The sequence below is a fragment of the Plecotus auritus genome (assembly GCF_963455305.1).
Source record: "Plecotus auritus genome assembly, chromosome: 5".
NCBI lineage: Eukaryota > Metazoa > Chordata > Mammalia > Chiroptera > Vespertilionidae > Plecotus > Plecotus auritus.
The window spans coordinates 145,853,035-145,877,279 of NC_137776.1; the positions used below are offsets into that span (position 1 = coordinate 145,853,035).

General features: G+C 41.2%; 1 protein-coding gene across 3 annotated transcripts in view; it reads left to right on the forward strand.

The window, feature by feature from the left end:
- The window catches only part of PCSK5 (proprotein convertase subtilisin/kexin type 5), a gene marked incomplete at its 3' end in the record, with an annotated part of 433,646 nt that extends 424,353 nt beyond the window's left edge, over positions 1 to 9,293 (forward strand). For 2 of the 3 annotated variants that reach the window (XM_080668430.1, XM_080668431.1), the window contains 3 exons: positions 4,134 to 4,234; positions 5,890 to 6,076; positions 8,890 to 9,293. In XM_080668430.1, the coding sequence (XP_080524556.1) occupies positions 4,134 to 4,234; positions 5,890 to 6,076; positions 8,890 to 9,293 (692 nt within the window). Of the gene's footprint in view, positions 1 to 4,133; positions 4,256 to 5,889; positions 6,077 to 8,889 lie in introns of all 3 variants that reach the window. The other variant, XM_080668429.1, reaches the window with a different exon arrangement.
- Between the last annotated feature and the right edge of the window lie 14,952 nt (positions 9,294 to 24,245).

Here is a 24,245-nt window from a genome sequence, read left to right on the forward strand (position 1 = left end):
GACCATCAGTATGGCCCTTCCGCAGATGAAGCAGCAGGACGTCCATCTCCAGCTGGGAGGTGATGGAAAGGCTGAGCGCATGGGCCACCACCACCAGGTGCCCGCCCTCCGGATTTCGATGGGCACTGTGCCCTGCATGCGCTTCACGGGCGGGGTGGACAGCATGAGTCTGGTCCAGGCACTCCTGGCCTGCTCCCACGGCAAGACTGTCCTCAAGGTGCTCGCCACCAAGTTCAAAATCGATGTCCCCACCAGCCACGCCTGGGCCTCCTTCTTCCACAATGCAGCCGGGAGAGGGGCCTACACGACTTCCCAGGAGGGACTGCCCTGAAAATGGTTCACCCTGAAGGAGTCGGGCTCAGAGAAGCCCAGCGAGGTGGTCAAGGTGTTTGCAAAGTGTGGGTAGATGCGCCACGTGGGCACCCCCAGGCCGGACCACCCCCCACGAGATGACAGGCGGATGTTTCCAGGTGCACGTCCTGCACCGCGCTGGTAGTGGGAGTGCATGAGCTTCGCAACTGAGAGCGCCTGCGGAGAGAGGCCAGGGCGTGACGCACGGAGCTCACGTGGGACACCAGGGCGTGGCGCACGGAGCTCACGTGGGAGGCCAGGGCGTGGCCGCGAAGGCCTGGCTTCTTTCCTCCAACCAAACCCGTGGATGGTGCCTCAATTGGGTGAAACCGCAACCAAGAAGGCAGAAACTTCAGCAGCTGGAACAGCAAAGAGGAGAAGAAAAGCTCCGAGACAGAGGCAGAGAGCAGAGGAAAGGAAACAGAGCTAGAATTGGAGAAAGAAAAAGGGGAGCTTTGCAAGAGGGAACAAAAACAGAGGGACCGTGAACTCCATCGGGTCAGGAAAGTCTCAAGAAGCTACAGTCAGAGGAGCAGGAAAAGCTACAAGAAACGATGAAACTACAGCACTGCGAGAAACTGCTGACTGCGGGGCTGCTTGGCAGGCTCAGGTGCCTGAGGGATGTGGTTGGTCTTGGTCTTCAGCACGGAGCCGCTTCCCTCTGCTCTGAGCCAGGATCCCTGAATTTCTCTGCAAACTGGGGCCAGAGTCACAGCCCCCACTTTGCCCTCGTGGTTGCAGCCTTAACCCAAAGAAATGTGTTAAAACCGAGAAGGTGGGGGAAATGGAGAAAATGACTCTCGGTAATATACACATTAAATTACTCTTAGATAGAAAGTGCTTAGACTAGTGGACAATCTACACACACTAACCTGGGAATGGTCATGTGCTATTCAGACCAGTCCCAGAATGTCTTTTGTGTCTCTCACAGCATGATGTTTCGGCAGTACCCAATAGAAATATAACGCAAGCCATGCATATAACTTTACATTCAGGAGTCACATTAAAAAAATAAAACTGGTAACATTAATATATTTCCTTTAATATACCCAAAATAGTATCATTTATGCAATAAACATAAAATTGATTGAGATATTTTACATTCCCTTTTTTTTTGTTCTAAGTCTTTGAGATCTGCTGTTTATTTTACATTTACAGCACAACTCAAGCTGGGCTAGCCAAATTTCAAGTGCTCAACAGCACATGTGTCTAGTGGCTAATGTATTGGACAACACAGTTCTAATTTAGAACAGTGGTTTCCGATGGCATTTTAATCGTAAGCCATCTTGTTCAGATGAAATCTTAGCCTGAATTCTACTATATAAATTGATCAAGGAAGAGCTACTCAGAGTGGAGCACGGGAGGGATCTGAGAGCCCCATCTCATGCCCCATATTTGCCCCTCCCCACCCCTTCCAGGCAGTCCTTCAGGCAACTCCAAGAAAACTCTACTGTACAGTGATTCCCACTCTTCACTCATTTGCATTTAACTCCAACCTTTGAAAGAATTTCTCTTCCAAGCTGCAATAAGGAATGTGTGTGTGCTTTCATTCCAGAGCCACATACAAAACTTCTAATTGGAATAACAAATGGGAGAACACATTGAGTTGGGGGTGCAGTGGGAGGGTGGTGGAGAGTTGACTTGTCATTGTCCATTCATGGTAAATATTGGCTTTTTATTAGTTTTTTTGAAAAGTTGAAGCTATCTCTGAGACTACCATTACCAGGCCTAATAAGTATATATGTTTGTATGCAATTGGTTCCTCCATAATTAGTTTATTCCTTGCCTTCACACACTTAACTTTTTATTTATCTTCCTCACAAAATTGTTTGAAATAAAAATCCAGACTGAGTAGCCCAACCCCCCTAACTCTCCCAAGCTGCCTCTCTCTGTGTAAATAATGCCATACACAGCTCCCAGGGTTGCTCTGCCTTGGTGAATTCATCCCATGGGAGTCAGTCCAAGGTAGAGTAGATAGTGAGCTGATCTGAATTTTAAGGAAATACCAAAGCTGTGTTTATAGGTCCCAAGTCTCCTGCAGATCCTTAGAAGCAATGATAAATGTGGGGTGTTAAACTTGAAAACATTCTGGAAATTAACAAACTGCTTTTTGCAAAAGACTCTGGGTGCCCTAAGTGTGGAGATTTTGCAATAAATCAAAGTAGGAGATTTAAAGGGAGTTACTGATTTGTTACCCAAGGTGACAGGTAGTGTCTTTGGGGACTGCCCACAATCTAGGCCTCAGCCAAATTGCTGCTGGTCTTCTAAAAGAAAAAATCTAACCAACCTTAAGGTACACATTTTGTAACCTTTTTTTCCTCTTTTAATTTTTAACTTTTCCTACCCTTAATTTCTCTTCATAAAGAAAAATAAACCCCACACTTCTGTATTTTAAAATTAGAGTAAGACATGCAAACTATATTTTAGAAAAATGTAGGGTAGGAAGGAAGGAAGTAGGGGAAGACTGATTCTTTCATCGGAGACTATAGTTATGTCCCAGACATGTAGGAAATTCTGTATAAATCTAGAAGTAAAATAAAAATAGAATGGCTTTGAATTTATATCATGACAGACAGCCCTAGTAGAAGAAGCAGTTAATAAAGGTTTATTCTCTAAGATGTTGTTCATAGCTCAGAATTCATTTTTCCATAGCAACTTTATAAATGATTGAGTTCACAGATCAGACATGAAGTGCTAACTCCATAGTGAATTTGAAGAACAGGACTCACAGTTCTAGTTCAAGTTTAACTAACCACTCTTTATAATATTCTTCTGATTGGGAGACCTATACAAATTCCAACTCACAATAACAGGCACTTTCCATGTCCTGTCTGTCTCTAGGCTTCGGTTTTGAGAGTCTCAGCAAAACTGCCAGAGTCTTCTTAGAGGTCAGGTCTCCTGTCTCCAAACTCTTCCCAGAAGCTATCCCTTGATATTTGAATAGAAAGAAATGCTTGAGCCAGTCATTCTTGGGGTCTCTGAATTAGGAGAGAGGGGTATTACCTACGCAGGAAACAGAATCTATAGATCCAGATCTCCTCTCCTAAGTGGTTCATGTGTTAAGGTAGACAGTATGATACAAGGAGCACTGGAGTGTGAGTTAAAAAACCTGAATTTGAATTGTGACTCAACCATTATTACCTGTGTAACCTTGAATGAGTGACTTCACATGTCTGAGTCTTAGCTTTTATTTATTTTAAAAAATAATAAACAATTAGGATGTCAAATTTCTGAGAAGAAAGTTTATAGTTTTCAAGAGCATTTCAAAGGAAACTATCACCACCAGCCTCAAAATTAGGAACGATTAGACAAAATATTGTTAAATTCTTTCAGCCCCAGCATTTTAAGTTTCAAGTCTGGTGCTGTTTCTCAATTAGGAACTGCCTACTCATGAATTACTGAGTTTTGGGAATCCCCAAAATCAGCTGGTATAATCCTTGTCCTCTATACTAGTTAAAAATAAGCGGAATGACAAATAAAGGTTTTATAAACATTCTATATGATTTCTCATTCTCAGAAAATCCTCTTGCTTTAATAAAAGATCTGTCATCTCTAAATCTTCAATTTCCAAACTGAAAGTCTACAACAACTTAACTAATTGGATAACTAGTGGTCTTCACTTGGTGTTTTGCAGACTTTTTTTTTTTTTCATATCCTCAATCATTTCACCCTTCCACTTCAATTTCCTTAACATATTCCATGCTCCTACATGTCTGGAACCAAGTCAGAGGCTGAAATCTAAGGTCAGTCTCATAACTTAGAATCTTTTTTTTTTCTTTCAGGAAAAGGAGCGTTGCAGTGCTTATCCTGTGTGTGGAGTTACCACCTGGCAGGAGGAATCTGCACCTCGGACTGTCTTGTGGGGGAATACAGAGTGGGAGAGGTACTGAGAGCTGGGCATGGTGTGCCTTCTGCCATTCCACAGAGGGAAATGAACTAGTTTCTGCCTGTCGTTCTAGGCAAAGTAAAAAAGGCCTAAAATTCCTATACTGTGCAGGTTTAATCTTTTAAAATCTTTTACATTGAATCATGGATTAATGGTGCTAGCCACCCATTGCTTTCATTTGAGAATATCTGACATATATAATGGGGAAGTTAAGTCATGAGGGCTTCAGAATGAACTCTATATTCATTGCTCATGACCTTAGTAGTTTCAGGTTAACATAGGAACATTATGTCAGAAATTAGAAATATCTTTTTTACCTCATTGCTATCTAACGTGGAACATCTGAATAAAGTCAGAACTCCATAGCTGATACTATTTTTTCATTTCTTCTACCCCTTTGCTGTGTATTAAGATGTATTTTCACTTTCTTGCCTAGAAATCATGGGTTTTCTGAGTCTGCTAACTTCTTTTTTTTTTTTTTTAATATATTTTATTGATTTTTTACAGAGTAAGGGAGAGGGATAGAGAGTCAGAAACATCAATGAGAGAGTAACATGGATTAGCTGCCTCCTGCACAGCCCCCACTGGGGATGTGCCCGCAACCAAGGTACGTGCCCTTGACCGGAATCGAACCTCAGACCCTTCAGTCCGCAGGCCGACACTCTATCCACTGAGCCAAACTGGCCAGGGCAAGTCTGCTAACTTCTTGATTATGTTTCCAAACTTTAGAAGTTGAGTAAATCTCTCCATGGTGAAATAAGTATGACCCAACATATTCACATATGAGCTCTTTATATTCTGACAGTAGCCCTTATTATACTTGGGTGAAACTGAAGTTCAGAGAGATTAAATACTTGGTAAAGAACACATGAATAGTAAGTAACAAAGCCAGAATTCAACCCAGGGGCTCTGTCTCCTAATCCAGGATTTGATGAGATAATAATAGCTGAGAAAGCACCGTCTCAGTGCCTAAAACATGCCAAGTGCTCAACAAAGACATTGTCCATTCCTTCGTTTTCTGTTATGTCATCTTTCCAAAGTGAAGAAGTGAAATAGGAAGCTATCTTCCCTCATCTACGTTTCCAGCACTGGGGAAGGAGCAACTTGTCAGGAGGGAGGCCACTTTCTCCTGGTCTCGCAATTCCCTTCCCATGGAGATTTAACTGCTTTAGTTAAACAATCACAACTTATATTATTATAGGACAGAATGAGAGTCCAGGAAGATAATGAGTCAAGGGGTGCTTGATCAAAGAAAACCGTAGTGCAAACTTACATGTGAAATAACCCCCCTTTGAAATGTGGGCAGTGAATGAAAAAGAATTTTAAACTGTGAAGGTCGGTGTAGGGTGGGCCAGACAAAACTTGTCCTTGATCAGGTACAGCACCTGAGCTATCAGTTTGTAACCTGAGTTAGTCTTCAGGCCTGTTCTTTCATTATTGTTACCAGCAGATCTGAGAGGGAAAGGGCCAGCGATGATTCCTTCCGAGTGCAAAGACTTGGTTCGGTCTTTCACCCAGAACAGATCACCTTTCTGCTGTCCCCCCATATGCCTTCTTTCCTTATGGAAATAAGATATGCCTCCCTTCCTTGTGGGAAGGCCAGGGCCTTGTAAATCCATCCCCACTCAAAAGGAATTTCCTGATCTTAACAGGGGGAGAAATTTAACTGTGAAAAATGCCACGAGAGCTGTGTAGAATGCAAAGGACCCGGCGCCAAGAACTGTACTATGTGCCCCGCCAACCTGCTGCTGCTCATGGATGACAGCCGCTGCCTGCACTGTTGCAACACCTCTGATCCCACCGATACCCAGGACTGCTGTGACTGCCAGAATACCACAGGTGAGGGGAGAGGAAGAGCAGCCTGCAAAGGAAGGGCATGTCCTCAGGAAGCTGATGGGAACAGGGGAGAGAGAAGGATAGAAAGATCAGAAGAATCAATAGGGCTACCTCTTTATTGAGGCCTGATATGTGCCTACTGTACTTGAAACTTTCCATCCATCATCTCATATAAGTAGATATTATTAATCCCATTTTACATATGAGGAGACTGAGGCTCAAGGGGTTTGATTAGCATGCCCCAAGTCCACACCAATGTTAGGAGGCTCATCTGGAATTAGAATATGGGTCCTTTGGACTGCAAAGCCTGCATTTTTTCCACTACTATGCTCCCTCCAACATTAGAGATCAAATAGGTCTAGAATTTTATCTTTCTAATGTTACTTTATAACTTTTTTATTCTTCCCTTCTGAGAAAAAAAGGAAAAGAATCAACTATCAAGAAAGCTGGTGCCAGTATTATCATAAAGAATCATTCTGTGGAAATCAACCCAAATCTAGGCTTCCTATTAGAGACCTAAAGCATTTTAGAAATGAGCTTTCATTGAAGGTTAAAAGGAAACAAACCGTTTAACCACTTCTCAGTCCCCACAATGTCTCTCACTCCCAACTCAATTTGTAAGGGTATTTGGTTCCCATTGGCCACAAACTTAGAAGAACCCCAAGTGGAGTGATTTCTTTTTAAAAATAAAAATACTTTCTTAAAATATATTCTCTAGTCCAGAAGCAAATCATTTCCTTGGGCTTCAGATGTATCATGGCCTGACAAAAATAGACATAATACTATTGGGAGCATGTCCATTTATAAGTGAAGTATATCCCCGACCCATAACTGCTACTAGCCATTTCTGTTTTATGTTTTTAATCAGCCTTTTCAGTTAAATTCTAAATAGCATCTTTCCAAAAACTAATGATTTCCTTCTTTCATTTTTCCCACCCCCACAAGCAGCTGATTTCCCCAGCTCCTCATATACATCCACCTTCAGGGTCTGATTGCCTCATATTCATGCTGTGTCAGCAAAGAATAATAATCCTAATTACACTGATGGCTTTAAATGGAACCAGAAGTGTGTGAATGTTGGGTGCAGAGTTTCTGTAAGCTTGTTCCTATTAAAAACTAGTTAGTTAGCTTTCCTGGGCCTCTGTGGCTCTCAAAGATCCACCTGGGGCAACTCTGCAGAAGTCTAAACACTCTTGATTACCTACTCATTCTTTGCTGAGACACTTGCTCCTTCAAAGAAACCAGATCACAGAGGCCGACCCTGACTCTGCAGACTTAAGACTGTGGAACCATAAGACATGATTGCATATGGCGCCCTAGTAATTGAAAGGTCTTTTATTGATTCTCCTGCCTCAGGCAGTATTTATCGCCAAGTACCACACACCAATTGCTTATCCATTTCTCTGGTGCTTTAATATTTCCTCCAGGGAAAAATTCTGTGCTATATTGCTAATGAAAGCCATAATGATAGTGTTGTTACTTAGAAGAAACTCTGCTTAATGGGCAAAATCCCATGAGAATGAAAGTTACAATAAAATAGAAAACTTCTTTATCACCAGTCTACTGCCTCCAACAAAAAGAGAAAGATATAGTGGTGATAAATCAGATATAATCAGCCAATATCTAATAAGCAAAAATAATTGCCCTTAAAATAATTGGCAGGAGCATTATATATTAAGCTAGTATGTACAATGTACCTAAAATCTCTCATAAAAGATCCTGGAGTCAGATTCGGGTGGCTCAAAAAATGTTTATGGAAAACAGTATGTATTTCAGCTTATACATTCAAAATAGCCTGCTAATTTTTTTCTCTAGTTCTTTCATACTTTCTTTCACATTCTCATTTGATGGGTGAAAGAAGAGAAAAAAAGTATGTAACTTACTCAAATCATACCACCTGAATAAAGGGGTGAAAAGTAAGAAAAATGAACTCATCACTTAAGTTATGGTTTAATCTTTCCTTCTGTGACAATTTTGGTTACTCCATGCATCAAAACAGAGGCTGGTGAATGACAGGGGACAGAACTCTCAATTTCAGAAATCTTAATTATGATAAAAGAAATTTAAAGGTGGTACTTCTCTCTCTGCCTTATTAGGGCCACATAATGCCAAGAAATCGAAAATTTGTCAGAGTGTTTTATCCTAACCTCTCCAGACTACAGCATGAAGGTTAGGATTCCTGGATTTGAATTCTGATTGCTCCACAAACAAACTCTTGGCTCTGACAATGTGAAAATGCACTTCCTCTCTGTGAGCCTCAGTTTTCTCAACTGTCAAGTAACAGGTTGACCTAAGTAAATCTACGGCCCAATACAGAAATAAGAGTCAATGGCTTTATAAATAATCTGTTCCTGTCTTTGAATGATGGCACAATCAAGTTGGACCAGGTTTAAGAGGGGCTGAGGATAGGACACAGTCTTAGCAAAAATCAGAGTTATTTTATTTAGCATTAAGTGAATCATGGCCCCCAGATGGAGTGTTTTTCTCAGAAGAGAAATAGGAGAATCGATTGGTAAGGTTGGACACTTGGTGACTGACCCATGAGGTATGGGGATGCGGGGGCTCCTTAGGATCTCAAACTGACCTTCATTCTAGAAGGGTTTGATGGCATCATCTGACATAGACTGGGACTCTCATGCAACACATACCACAGTTCTGCAGAGTGGTGTGACTGTTAAGAAAATCAGAGAGGGATTCTACCATTTTAGATTTAAAAGATAAAGGTGAGGTTCTTAACATCAGAAACTAATTTTCCCCATCCCATCTTTTCTCATCCTTTCTCTCTCCCCTCTTCCTTTGGGGTCATCTTCCAACAGATGAGTGCATCCTTCCAGCAAGTGAGATTGGGTCTGCCCCTGAGCATTCAAAGACAGCCTTGTTCATCACCTCCTTTATTATGCTGGTGCTTCTGATTGGGGCAGCTGTGATCGTCTGGAGGAAATCGCGGGGCCAAGCCCAGCCAGTAGAGAAGGGCTATGAAAAGCTGGCTGACCCTAGCAAGTCTTACTCTTCCTATAAGAGCAACTATCGCGAGAGCACCAACTTTGAAGAGGATCAGGTGATTGAGTACAGGGACCGTGACTTTGATGAGGATGATGAGGATGACATAGTCTACATGGGCCAAGATGGCACTGTCTACCGGAAATTTAAGTATGGGCTGCTGGATGATGATGATGAAGATGAGCTGGAATATGATGATGAGAGCTACTCCTACCAGTAAACAGAGGCCACCCACCCCATTCTACTCACAGGCATGCGTGTGAGCATCACAGTTTTGGGTTTTATCCTCACACACCAGATGGATGTGTGGGTGTTTGCATTTGTTGTCTTCACCATGATTCCAACTAGATTATGTAAGAATGCTGAAACATTTTATTCATCCTTTGAGTGGCTAAACCAAATAAACCAGAATTGCTCAACCATCATTGAGGAACAAGGATAAAATCTGGAGGGATTTTCTTCAAAACAATATGTCCAGACACAAAACACAGGAAGTAAAAACAAGTGAGATTTTTACAAACTGTTTTATGTGACTTTTTTTTTTCCTAAAAAAGGAAGTGGACCTATAGAAAATCTGTTTCATGGCTGTATTGTAGAGATATCTACTGCCTTCTGGAATTCTGATATTTCTGTCAATGATTTTGGGGGATAAGGAGATGAGTTCTTTATCTTAAGGGATTAGTCTACCAATAGCTCTCTTTAGGCAGAGATTCATTCTGTAAGGGCAACTAAAGAAGGTTCTCCTCCTCATGTTATTTAACAATTGACTCCAGACTGCCTCTGGTAAACAAGAGACCACCTCTACTGAGGCTGGTCACAACCTATTTAGAGATGAGGAAAGAAAAAGGAGGAAGCATCGCAGCTGAGGAATCATGTGTTTGCTAGGCTCTTGTCATCTGCATTAATCCAGAGTCATCGTGATTCTAAGGGCAAAGCCAGCTCAGGCAGGAGATAGCAGCAAACCCAGTAGGAAGGAAATCACCAACTTTCCAAGAATTACAGCATTACCCCCTCATGATTTTCTAAGAGTGTTTCTGGTTGGAAACATCAACTAAGACATCAAGTAATAAAAACATAATGGCTATGTTAACCGAACATACAATGGGTAGGATGACCAAAAATCTAAAAAAATACTTCAGCTACTAAATCAGAGAGCTTTCATCAATAGCCTGTCATGGAACTGTGGACTCTCCATAGAAAAGTTGAAATGGAGTCTTACATGGAAAATCCCAACTTTCTACTCACTAATTTAATCCCAAGGGCTGACCAGCCTTCCAACACCTTTTGTCCCTGTGATTTTTGTTTCTAGACATTCTATGTGTCCCTTTTTCCACTTCCTTGTCAAGTACATGCTGGAGTTCATGCATCTGGGACACTTTTTCTGCAGATAATGCAGAAAGAGGGACTCTTGCTATGTGAAATAACTTAAGCAGGGTTTTATGGACTTCCTGGTCAAAACAGAAGTCATAGGCAGTACCAGGAGCAGATAACCACTTCTGGTTAGAAAGTGACATTTTCGGATGATGATGATAATTATAAAAAAAAAAAACTTTTCGCACAACTACTATATACCAGGTACCAAGCTAAAAACCTTTCAAACAAATTACCCCACTTAATACCACCATAACTTCATGAGGTTGGTACCATTATTACTGTTTTATATGTAACACAAGGCTAAGAGAGGTTAAGTAACTAGCCCAAGGTCACAGAAAGCTAACCAAGATTCAAGGAAAAAGAATGGCCCTATAGCACATGTTCTTAATAATTATGCTACACTGACATAAAGTGGGAAAAGAAACATCCTAAATCTAATAAAGGCCTGTCTATCATTTTATTTTATAATATGGCAACTATATTATCTTTACTAAATTTGTGCACTTTATTATTTTTTTAAAGTATGATGTGTCACTGACACAAGAAATCTCTGTGAAGAAGTCTTCAGTTTATAGAAGGCCACAGTGTTTCTTTAGGAGAAAGCTCTTAAAGGTTGGCAAACTTTCTCCGGAAAGGGCCAGATAGTGAATACGTTAGGCTTTGCACAACTACTCAACTCTACCATTGTGAAAAGAATGAAGCCAGCCCATAACAAATGGGTGGGCTGTGCTCCAACAAAACTTTATTTATGGACACTAACATTTGGATATGATAGTTTTTACGTATCATAAAATGTTATTCTTCTTTTGATTTTTTTTTCTTTAATCATTTAAAAATATTAAAACCATTCATAGCTCAGGGAAATACAAAAACAGGTGATGGGCCAGAATTGGCCAATAGACTATAGTTTGCTGACCTCATCTTTAAAAAATTCTTAAGAGACCATGTGTATCACACCCAGATATGATATGCTTCTAAAATTTTGGACCATTTAAAATTATGTCTTTAAAATATTTTGAAGACCTGTTAGTTCCCTTTGTAATTCTTAGAAAAAAAAATAAAAATACATGTAAGATAGCAATTATATCAATGGAAACATTTCTCATATCTTGCTGTGTAATTACAGAGTGTAGCCTATAAAAGTAAGTAATTTTGTTTTTACTGTGTTTTTCATCTCTCCTGATAACTCTGAAGTTCTGATAGACTGACTTTGACATTTTTATGTGTAGCCTGGAAATCATTTTCCAAGAAAAATAGGTGTTTATGATACACACTTAAAGATTAAATGAGGTCAAGATGACCTTGAATACTAAGAAAAATTGTGTTGTTACTCTATGTGAGCCTGAAAAGAAGGTTCATGCTGTGTATTGGGTTCAGTTTGACATCTTTCTTTCTTTGTTCTTAGTCTGCCACATTATTCTCAGACTTACGTTGCATACTGTGCTAACAACTGTTAAATCGGTAAATATGTGTTTGGAAAACAAAGTCACTCTGTTTTTTTTGTTTGCAAAGAACTTGGAAATATCAAGAGCATCGTTGTAGACTGGAAATACATCAAGAGGCTGAGCAAGAGCTTGGGAGGTTCCAGTTCATAGAAAGTAATTTTAAAATTGGAAATAAAATTAAATCAAGACAAGATAATTCTATGGGGACTTATTAAAAGACTATTTCTGAGTACTTTTTATGCATTAGTACAATTATGCACCACTTAATGATGGAGATGCTTCCTGAGAAATGCATTGTTAGGCAATTTAATTATTGTGTGAACATCATAGAGTGCAATTACAGAAACCTAGATGGTATAGCCCACTACACCCTAGGCCAGTGGTCGGCAAACTCATTAGTCAACAGAGCCAAATATCAACAGTACAACGATTGAAATTTCTTTTCAGAGCCGAAAACCGAGTTCTGCGCATGGGCCACGAAGTTTCAATCGCACTGTATGTGCGCGCCTGCACATGGTATTTTGTGGAAGAGCCACACTCAAGGGGCCAAAGAGCGGCATGTGGCTCCCGAGCCGCAGTTTGCCGACCACTGCCCTAGGCTATATGGTATAGCCTATTGTTCCTAGGCTGTACATTTGTACAACATGTTATTGTACTGACTATTATAGATAATCATAACAATAGTATTTGTGCATTTAAACATATCTAAACATAAAAAAGGTACAGTATAAAAGATTAAAAATGGTATACCTGTATAGAGTACTTACCATGAATGGAGCTTGCAGGACTGGAAGTTGCTCTGGGTGAGTCAGTGAACGAATGGTGAGTGAATGTGAAGGCCTAGGACATTACTGTATATGACTGTAGGCTTTATAAACACTGTAGACTTAGACTACACTAAATTTGTAAAAAAAAAAAAAAGTATTTTCTTCTTCAATAGTAAATTGACCTTAGCTTACCATAACTTTTTTACTTTACAAACTTTTAATTATTTTAACTTTCAACTCTTTTGTAATAACACTTAGCTTAAAAGACACATTGTAGTGCTGAGCGGTGGTTAGAGCATCAAAGTCCTGTTCGGTGACTCAATGGTTAGAGCGTTGGCCTATGCATGGAAGCATCTCAGGTTTGATTCCCATCAAGGGCATGTACCTGGGGTGTAGGTTAATCCCTGGCCCTAGTTGGGGCACATGTGGAGGCAACCAATTGATGTGTCTCTCTTAACTCTATCCCCTCCCCCCTCCCTTCCTTTCACTCTCTCTTAAAAAATCAATGGAAAAAATATCCTTGGGTGAGAATTAAAAAAAAAAAAAATCCTGCTGTGCTGGCTTGGCTCAGTGGTTGAGCATTGACTTATGAACCAGGAGGTCATGGTTTGATTCCTGGTCAGGACACATGCCTGGGTTGCGGGCTCAATCCCCAGTGTGGAGCATGCAGGAGGCAGCCCATCAATGATTCTCTCTCATCATTGATGTTTCTCTCTCTCTCTCCTTCTTCCTTCCTCTCTGAAATCAATAAAAATATATATTTTTAAAACCCACATGGTTCAGCTGTACAAAAATAATTTCCTTTTTTATATTATTATTATATAGACCTATTTATTTATTTATACCTTTTAAACTTTTTTGTTTGGCTCTTTCTATCTGTGGGTTTCAAGTCCATAGGTTAAACCAAACTCAGATGTGCAGGGCCTACTGTAGAATTAAAAATTAAAAGCAGATTTTCATGTTTGAAGGTGTTGGTCCCTCTTATCCCCCAAGTTGTTCAAGAGTCAACTATCCATATATATAAAACCCTAATATGCAAATAGACCGAATGGCGGAACAACTGAACAACCCGTCGCTATGATGTGCGCTGACCATTGGGGGGCGCGTGCGGAACATGGCAAGCATCAGCAACAGGTGGCAGAGTGCGGAACATGGCGGGAATCAGCTGTGGCAGGATGGTGGAACAGGTGAGCAGGGGCACCAGACCAAGAGGGGTGCCAGTCACTGTCATCAGGGCAAGCCTCTGGTGGTTACTGAAAATTCTTTCCTCCCACATGCCATGGTTACCGGGCTCACACCTGCTGCTGACCCTGCTTGCACCCACTGCTGGCACCCGAGCCACTCCTCAGATCTGCTGCTGGCACCTGGCCCAATCGCTTAGCACTGTCAGCAGGTGCGAGTGGCAGCTGCCAGCCCCAATCGCCCTGAGGGCTTCTCCACCTCCCCCTGCTCCTGAGGGGCGATCGGGGAGCAGTCGCCACTTGCACCCACTGACGGCACTGGCCCCGCTTGCACCTGCTGCTGGTGCCAGCCCCAATTGCTCTGCACTGTCAGCGCGTGGGAGCGGCTGCAGGAGCGGGGCTGCCAGTAGACAGGGGACCAGGGGCCGCAACGGGAGAGGCTGGGGGTGGGCACAGAGGATGGCCTGAGACCTGCCCCTCTGCCCACCGCAGCCTCACGGCCCACAGTTCCTTTCAAGGTGCACAAATTTGTGCACTGGGCCCCTAGTATCTGATAAAGGGCAATGAGATGACTGTGAGGGGGTTAGAAAAATCATGACTCATCTTCTAGAGCTTTGCCACCCAAAATAGAAGCTTTTCAATATCAAGGAAGAGGAGGGGAGGACAGGGTAGCTGTTAGCCTGAGAAGAATGCCTCCCACTCTAACCAAGTGTTCATTGATAAGAACTGATCTCAGCCTGCAAGGGAAACGATATATATAAGGTTTATTAAACCCTTAAATAAAGGAACTATGTGTTTGTCAAACAAAGAATTATAATATAAGAACAGAACAAGATTGAGGTCAGGAGGGTTGCCATCCTTCTAAGTTATTTTTATCAGTCAACTCTTTTTGGTGGCTAGGAGTAATCCTGGACCAGATACAAGTTCTATTGCATCCTTTAGGCTGCTTTTAGTTATCAATGGTACAAAATTCAACACAAACCAGTTTAAATACAAAAGAAATTTATTGGCTCACTTATTCAAGAAGTCTAGGGCCAGAAGTGGGATGAGGTACAGCTGAAACTAAGGCTCACACCATGACATCAGGCCCTGGTTTATTTCTATCTCTCCCTTCTATCTTTTGTTATGTTGGCTCCATTCTCACTGGAAGTCACTCCTCACATTGGCAGGATGGCTGCTAGTGTGCCAGGCTTCACATCCTTTTAGGTCCACGTCCAATAGGAAAAAAGCCCTACTCTGATCCAAGTCTCAGAAAAAGTTCTGTGGTATCTCATTGGCTCAAAAAAGGCATTTGACAGTTTCCATGGTATAAATACTCCCATCATTGCCAATTTCAAGCTTCAACTGTGATGTCGCTTAATTTGGAGTTGGGAGGAAAGGTAGAGAGGTGAACTGTTATATAGTTTTTCTACCATACAGATACATTTGATACAAGCAACCTCAAGAGTATAGCTAATAATCAAATGTAAAATAACAAGGGAGTGATGAGTTTTTAATATAACTTCTTTAATTGAAGTTTTATAACTTAATTTTTAATAATAGCTGTGTCTAACAACTAAATTGCAAAATTCCTACAAAATTAACATTGGCCCCCTAGCCAGTTTGGCTCAGTGGGTAGAGCATCAGCCTTTGGACTGAAGGGTCCCAGTTTCGATTCCAGTCAAGGGCGCATGCCCAGGTTGCAGACTCGATCCCCAGTAGAGGGTGTGCAGGAGGCAGCCAATCAATGATTCTCTCTCACCATCGATGTTTCTATTTCTCGCTCCCTCTCCCTTCCTCTCTGAAGTCAATAAAAACATATTTTTAGAAAAAATTAACAATTGCTTTCACAAGCTGGGGCAAACCAGATTCAACACACCACTCTTTTTAGATAGAATCTTTTCTTCTGTAATTGTTTTCTTTCTCTCAGTATCAAATCTCTCACCCAGAATTTCCTGTCTTTTTCTTCATAAGTGCTCCCACTCCAATGTTATCAGTAGGCCACAAAATCATTATTTTTTATTCATTTCCATCAGCAATCAAAGAAAAACAAATTTAATCAGTAATGCCTTAGCAAAGATTTTTAATATAGCACACAGTTATGGAGTTCTATTCACTGCCACTGTAGTGACATGGACAATTTCATGTATTACTTGATATAGAATAAGCCAATTTATTCATTTTCTATCACTGCATAACAACCTGCCACAAATTTAACAGCTTAAAATAACATCTTATTACCTCACAGTTTTATAGGTCTCTGTTGTCTGCTTAGGGTCTCCTAGGGTCAAAATCAAGGTGTCAGCCAGGCTGGCTCTTACCTGGAAGCTCTGAGGAATAATTTTTTCCCCAAGATACCCAGGTTGCTGGCAGAGTTCAGTTTGTGGTCAGGTGAAAAGTGTGGCTATAAGATTGAGGTCCCCGCTTGCTTTTCTGGCTGTGGGTCAGGAGTCTTACTCTCAGCTCTGAGAAGCCACTCTCTGGTTTTATGAATGTCCCTCCTTCCTCCTCTTTATTTTATTTCTTTTTAAATGTATTTTTATTGATTTCAGAGAGGAAGGAAGAGAGAAAAAGAGAAAGAAACATCAATGATGAGAAAGAATCATTGATCTGCTACCTCCTGCATGCCTCACACTGGGATCCAGCCCGCAACCCGGGCATGTGCCCTGACCAGGAATCAAACCATGACCTCCTGGTTCATAAGTCTACCCTCAACCACTAAGCCAGCCAGCCTTCCTCCCATTTAAAGCTGACATTCATGCACTGAATCCTCTTCATGCTCAGAACCTTCCTGACTTTCCCTCTTGCTACCAGCTGGAGAAAACTCTGCTTTTAAAAGGCTTATGTGATTAGATTAGGCCCCAATCTCCCTTTGGCTTTAATGCAACATAGTTGTAGGCATGATACCTCATCACATTCACAGTCCTGGGGCTTAGAGAGTAAAATCCTATGGGCTATTTTAGGGTTTGCCTACAAAAGTCTTTTGGAAATCAATTTAGCAAAATGTGTCAAGTCTTTTCAATGTTTGTTCTATTTGAATTCACCAATTCCTTGCTGGAAAATATAAACAGAACCAAAATGTTCACAAAAATAAAATTTGTTTTTATTTATAATTTAAAACTACTTCACAGCACTTTAATCATAAGTTGGTAAAAACTATACAAAATATTCTATAATGGTTACACATAAAAATAAGCAAGAAATAAAAGTTTATGTACACTACCATTTCAAGTGGATTTCTGAAATTACAAGCTATGTGGATTATGCAAGCTATAAACTGTAGAAAGCAAAGATAAACAACATTGTCTGCCCCCTAAGAGCTCAATATTGAGGCAGAAAACCAGACATGTGTACAAATAAAACGAGAGAGAATGCAAGCAAAGCAACAATTCAAGGAAAAAACAATAAAATCATTGGAACACAGAGAATGTTAGAAAAAGCAAATTGTTGCATCTATGCTATTTTGGGAGAAAAGTTGAGGGAAGTGTTTAGGAGAATAAAAGGGATATGAAGAGCTCAGTAACCATGGGCAGCAAGTATCCACTAGACTTTCCTGTGGTATAGAAAATGGCAAGCACTTTTCACCTGACCTTGAAGTCACAGATCAATTTCAACTACATGAGATAAAGGGCATTAATCCTCAGGCAGACCTGGGCTCCTTGAAGTTAGTAGAGGCCAATAAATAGAACAAGCAGATGGTATCTTTGTTGGACCCTACCTTCTCTCCCTATATCATTTCTTTCTTGTGCTCTTGTTCTCAAGACACTAATGAGCCTTAAAAAAAAAGGGGGGGGGGGGAAGTTCCACAAATGTCAAAAAATATTGGCTCAGTACCAGTCTGACCAACTATGCCCTCACTTCACTTTCAAAAATACATCTTGCCCTAACCGGTTTGGCTCAGTGGATAGAGCGTCAGCCTGCGGACTGAAGGGTCCCAGGTTCGATTCCAGTCAAGGGCGTGTACCTTGGTTGCAGGCACAACCCCCATACATCTTAAAAAACAAAAAACAAAACATCTCATTCCATCCATTCATAAACTACTCCTAAGTACAAAGTTCTTTTATTTTTCCCTCTACTCCCTCCCATGTCATTTTAGCAGCAGTGAAAGCTCCTTAATAGTCTCCCTCCCATAAACCTACTATTTTCAAAGGATTTGTGAAGATTACAGGAGGGAAAAAACAGCAGACTGCTTGCTTTATACAATAATCTGGAACCAAAGACACACCCAATCATTGTTCACAAGGCTTTCTTCATGGCAAAACAAATACACTCAGATGAGTGGTGTTGAGTAACTAGATCATTAACTGGATTTTCTTACATGATTTCTCAGCAGATATAGAAACTGGAGATTGTTCTTTCAGAATCCCAAACAGTGATTTGCTCCAAAATCAGAAGAAAATTAAACTCAATTTTCACTGAAGTGATCCAAGTTTTGGTTAAAGGGCCATACATTCAATAAACACATTGGCCAAATGCTTGACCTTTAATGAAATGCTTGTCTCCCCATAGTTTTTCATTCTTTAAAAAGCAATCACAGTTCCATCCTAGCAGAACAGTTTCTTAATAGAATCCAATTTATACCTTGATTGTCTAAGAACATTCAGGCTTCTACAAGAAACCCCTCCTTTCTCTCAAGTCTTAAAATACTCAAATGTTAGAGTTTGGCTACAAAGCCATAGGTAATCTTAGCAGTGCTGAGAACATTGGAAAAGGAAAGAGGACAGCAATCCAGTCTTTCCCTATGTCACTTTTACTTTGAATCCATGTAGGAAACCCCTTACAATACAGGATTGGAAAGTGGCCTGAGAACTAAGCATGAGGCCCTTTTTGTTGTTAATTCTCACTCGAGAATGTTTTTTTCCATTGATTTTTAGAAAGAATGGAAGGGAGGGAAAAAGGGAGGGAGGGAAGGAGGAAGTTTGAGACACCGAAATAGGGGGACATTGATTGGTTGCCTCCCACACTCACCCAGATGAGGGCCAGGGATCAAACCTGCAACCCAGGTACGTGCCCTTGACCGGGAATCACACCCATGACCCTTTGGTCCAAGGGCTAACACACTGGCCAGGACATGAGGCCCTTCTAAAACATCAGTTCCTGTGCAGACCCTCCAATGAAGCTAACCATGAACTTTAATATATTTGGAGCACTGTGAAGCTTATAAAATGCATCAGCTACTCCATCTACCTCCACCCCCAAGGTCAAAGAATTTTGGCAGCTTTGGGGAAAAGGGATGAAGAGCTTTTTAAGATCTATAAAACATGTAGATCGCCCCAACCGGTTTGGCTCAGTGGATAGAGCGTCAGCCTGTGGACTGAAGGGTCCCAGTTCGATTCCGGCCAAGGGCACATACCTTGGTTGCGGGCACATCCCCAGAAGGGGGTGTGCAGGAGGCAGCTGATCGATGTTTCTCTGACATAGATGTTTCTAACTCTCTATCCCTCTCCCTTCCTCTCTGTAAAAAATAAATAAAATATATTAAAAAAAAATACAAACAAAACAAACAAACAAACAAACAACAAAAAAAAACATGTAGCTAGAAGGGAAGCACTGAGGAAGATGGCTTGATATGGAAGAAGAATTTCTTTTCAAGACACAGAGAGTTAATTCAAAGAGACCTGGTTTTCAAATGCAAGGTATCTTCCTTTCTATCTTGGCTCTGTGTGACGCAGGCCGAGTCACTTGAGATAATGTATATGGCTATGCTTGTGTACAGTAAACTTGTAAACTGCAGAACAACTGAAGTGTAAACCTTTACTGTTGGCCATTTTAAAAGGTAATTTTGGGCCCTTTTTAAAAAAAAGAGACACATACGAGAGCATTTGAGATTTTGCTTCCCAGCATTGGCATCAATTTGGTTCAAATAAACTCATAAAATTATAAAAAATAAAATAAAAAACAAAAGGCATACACATTCTGACATCGGGCCTCACCTATGTGCAGCTCTATACTCCTTCCAAAGTAGGGAGGGCTTTACATTGTCCCATATCAGACTTTTTCAAAAATCTTCCTGGTTTCTTCTACTTCTGGGCTAAAAACAAACAAACAAACAAAAAAACACCCCATTGTTTATTAATTTCGTGTGTAACCTGCTTAGAAGTCTTTGCATAATGGGCAGGAGGAGGGGCTGGCCATCCTCACCCCTCCTGACTTTCCTCCGTTGTGACATCAGAGCTGTTTGTAAGGCTGAAGGATGGGGATGTTGGAAAGGAGGTAGCAGACCACATGAATGATTCAGGAGGCCACACCGCAACCCCTGCTCTTTTTCCTGCTGTTCTCGCCAGCTGCTCTGAGCAGCAAAGACAGAAGAAATCTGTAAGGTTCTTCTTTGTCATTTGGCGCCATCTGTTTCCTTTCTCATTCCTTTCCTGAAATTTTTTTTCAATAAACAATATGAAAGGGACACCAGAGGATGTCTACAGAAACAAATCATCTTTCCTCAAATGTAGACTCTTACTTTGGGCATTTGCAGAAGTCTCCTATGCTGTTCTTTCCTCCACATCTTGAAGGTACCAGAAAGAATGAAGGGCATGGTGCTCCCTTATTTCCTACAGCTGGGTGAGGTAAAGAGTTTACGATGCCTTCCACAGAAAGGCATTCAACACATATTTCCTGGAGATCTAAAATATACCAGGCACCACATGGGGTGATGGAGATAAAGTCAAATAAATTGGAATTGCTCTGGGAGACTTGTTCCTCAACATCCAGGACATCACCTCATTCCACTTTGTATCCCAGTGCATAGCAGAATTCTACTACACAATAGTTGTCCCACAAATATTTGTGAAGTGCCTATATGCTCCCGGAAATCATTGTCTACAGATGAATAACACTGGACTCTTGTGTCCTCTCAAGATGGTGGCAATTACAATGTTACCTTTGGTCAGGGGACCACTATTACAACAATAATTAGCATTTATCAAGCACATACAGTTTTTCAGCACTTTGCCCTGGCTGGTGTGACTCAGTTGGTTGGGCTTTGTCAATTTTGGCAGTTTGATTCCTGATCAGAGCACATGTCCAGGGATACTGACTTGATCCCTGGTAGGAGGGTGCAGGAGGCAGTCGATCAATGTTCTGCTCTCACATCCATGTTTCTCTCTCCCTGAAAAATCAATAAATAATCTTTTTTTAAAGAAAGCACTTTACATGGAGCAATTTGTTTAATCCTTTTAACCATCATAACAGCCCTATAAAGTAGGCACTATTGTTAGCCAGCATTTCACAGATAAGACACTAAGCCACAGAGAGGCAAAATGACTAGCATAGAAACTGGCTCAAGAGGTCGTTTCTATTCTCCCAGATTGCAGCTGCCTAATCCCCCAGAACCAAACACAAGGAGAGTAAATAAAAACAGGAGCTTTCAAACTGTTTTTGACTGCGATCCACAATAAAAGAAAATATATACACCAACACCTATTTATAAACCGTAAGCACAAGTTGCAGGAAACAATACTTATCCAAATTACATATCTTCTATCATGCTCTAATTAAGCTGATCAGAACCCACTAATTTGATTTTATGACACACAGTTTAAAAACTCTGGGTTAAGGGAAAGAGCCCAGCCCTATCTGGCTGACCCTGAGCTTGAGCTTAAAGTAGATTCTTTCTTTGAATGTTCCCTTCTGGGGCAACACAATTGCAATGTCTGTGGTATGCCCAAAGGTTCCTCTAGGCTCTTTAATGTGATCTTCTGGATATTCCCTTTGCCCCTCTTCTGGGTCACCTCACCATTCCAGGCTGCCACCTTGGTAATTTCTTCCAGGTATGGCTCCAGACACATCTGCATATCTGGTCCATGGAAAGCACCCACTTTGCCTCCTTCCTTCTCCCCCTCCACTGAGAGTGAATGTGCCACCTTCTCCCTGCTCAGTTGCCTAAAGCTAATATAGCTAGTTTCTCATACAATCCTCATGTCCCTCCTCCCAATGGGAACATGCACTGATAGATACCCGTGAAGAGGATAGACAGAGCATACTGAAATTTATCTCAAAAGGAATCCATCCCCCTTCAACACCACTCCTCTTTAAGTAGAGGAGGGAGATGAGCAGAACAGGTTTCCTTCTCTTAGCATGAAGTGGGTTTTTTAGGGCTTAGAATTGGAATACAGGGCATTTAGCATCATCTACTGCAAAGATTTTACCTTTGACAGGCTCTTCCAGGAATAAGAAGAGTTTCATATTCACATGATTTTACAGATGGGTGGGCTATGGATAAGCGGAGGGAGAAAATGAGCAAAGGCTTGCAGACTGGAATGATCAGAGTTCGCAGATTACTAGGGTACATGTGTTTGTTGTCAAAAGTCTGTGTATGGCCCTAACCTGTTTGGCTCAGTGGATAGAGTGTCAGCCTGTGGACTGAAGGGTACCAGGTTCGATTCTGGTCAAGGGCATGTACCTTGGTTGCGGGCACAGCCCCAATAGGAGGTGTGCAGGAGGCAGCTGATTGATGTTTCTCTCTCATCGATGTTTCTAACTATGCTTCTCCCTTCCTCTCTGTAAAAAAATCAATAAAATATATTTTTAAAAAAGAGAGAATTTTTTTTTTTTTTAAAAAGGCTATGTATGATAGAACTGTGCAGAGGGAAAAGATGGATGTCAAGGAAATAACTTATAACAAGTATCCCAAGGAGCTTGCCAGGGGCTTAGGGCTTAAGCCTGGATACTTTTCCTGGACATAACTGACTCTCCTGATCCAGTCGGTGCCCCGGATCCTTGTCACGTCCCTATTGCCCCAGAGCCAGACCTTGTTCCTGCCCACAGTCAAGAGGATTAAGGTTATGTGTTTGTGAGCTTTCTGCCTTTTTGATGCCTCTGCTGAAAGTTTGATCTCCAATTTTGCTAACTCTATCCTTGTCCAGTAGAGACAAGAGACAAACAAAGGGTGAGCTGCCACGTCCTGCAAAAGCTGCTAACTAGTGGGCCTAGGGATCACCACTCCACCATCCACAGCTCCCCAGGGCCCGTGTGCACAACCTCAACAGGGCCAGGCACCCAAGCCTACCCTCTGGAAACAGGTTGACAACCTGGGTTCCACCCTCAGCTATGGCATTTTCTACCTGTGCGGTTTGAGTCACTGAGTTTATCTTTGACTTTCAGTTTCTTCATCTGAAGTGTGGTAACATCTAACTGATGGTGGGGAACCACAAAGTGACGCAAATAAAGGCACATTGAAGCTCCCATTGCTACAAACTCTAACACTTCCCATTGGTCAGTAGATGAAATGGAGAATGTAATCACCTACCTATCTATTGAATCTCCATTGACTTACGTACTATTTCTGAAAGTTCAATGTGTGCCTCGTTATCTGTATTTTACTTTTAAAACTGTGTGGTTGGAAAATTGTAATTCTCACCCATAGATATTTTTCCTTGATTTTTAGAGAGAGTGGGAGGGAGGGGGAGAGACAGAAACATCGATGGGAGACACTAGGATTGGTTGCCTCCCACGCAAGCCGGGGATCCAGCCTGCAACCAAGGTACATGCCCTTGACCAGAACTGAACCCAGGACCTTTCAGTCCGAGGGCTAACACGCTATCCACTAAGCCAAACTGGCCAGGGCTAAAACTGTGTTCTTACAAAGAACATGATATCCTAAATGTATCTAAGCTGCTGCAGTAATAAATATTTCATATTGTCCATCCCTTTGCAAGACTGTCTGAAAGGAAGAAAATAAATGTTCATAAAGGGCAGAATCTGAACACTTTCTTCCATCTTCTAAAACTTCAAAAAAGTATTCAAATTAAATCTATTGGAAACAGTAGATAGCTGGTCAAGCTGAGGGCCCGGTGAAAATCCTCATTTGGAAATATGGGTGAAAAAGCAGAATATTATTAGGGGTTTTTGGGTTCAGTAGATTCAAAAACATAATAAAAAACCTCATTTGACAGAAATACTGTACTGGTGTGGGGAACTTTTAATAAATTGGAAACACCAGCAAATCCGTAAGCAAAACAACTCACTGGGCAGCTACAGAAAATATTTTGAAGGCTCAGAGAGACAGACAGGGACCCTGAGATTCACCAGGAATTTCCATGAGTGACTCAGCAATAGGTATTTGTTTAGTGGATCCAACCCACACCAGGAAATCCCCCTTTTTAGGATTTATGTCCCCTTTGCTTCCAGAAAAGTGCTTATGGTTCTATTATGTATACAAAATGAAATTGTTGACATGGAAATAGAGAATGGAAACCTTGAGGGAGGAAGAGGGAAGTGAGCTAATCAATTCAAACAGAAGTTTAAGTATAACTTAGCAATGGAGGCCTTTAATCAAATGCAGTCTTCAGTAGAACCCACAGATATAAAACGGTTAAAGTCTGTAGTTCATTTGCCTCTCAGCATAACCATTATTGCTTGTCTCATTTTCGGTTCTTATAAGTGTATTTCTAGTATCACATGATCTCACTCATCTAGGGAAAATAACGAA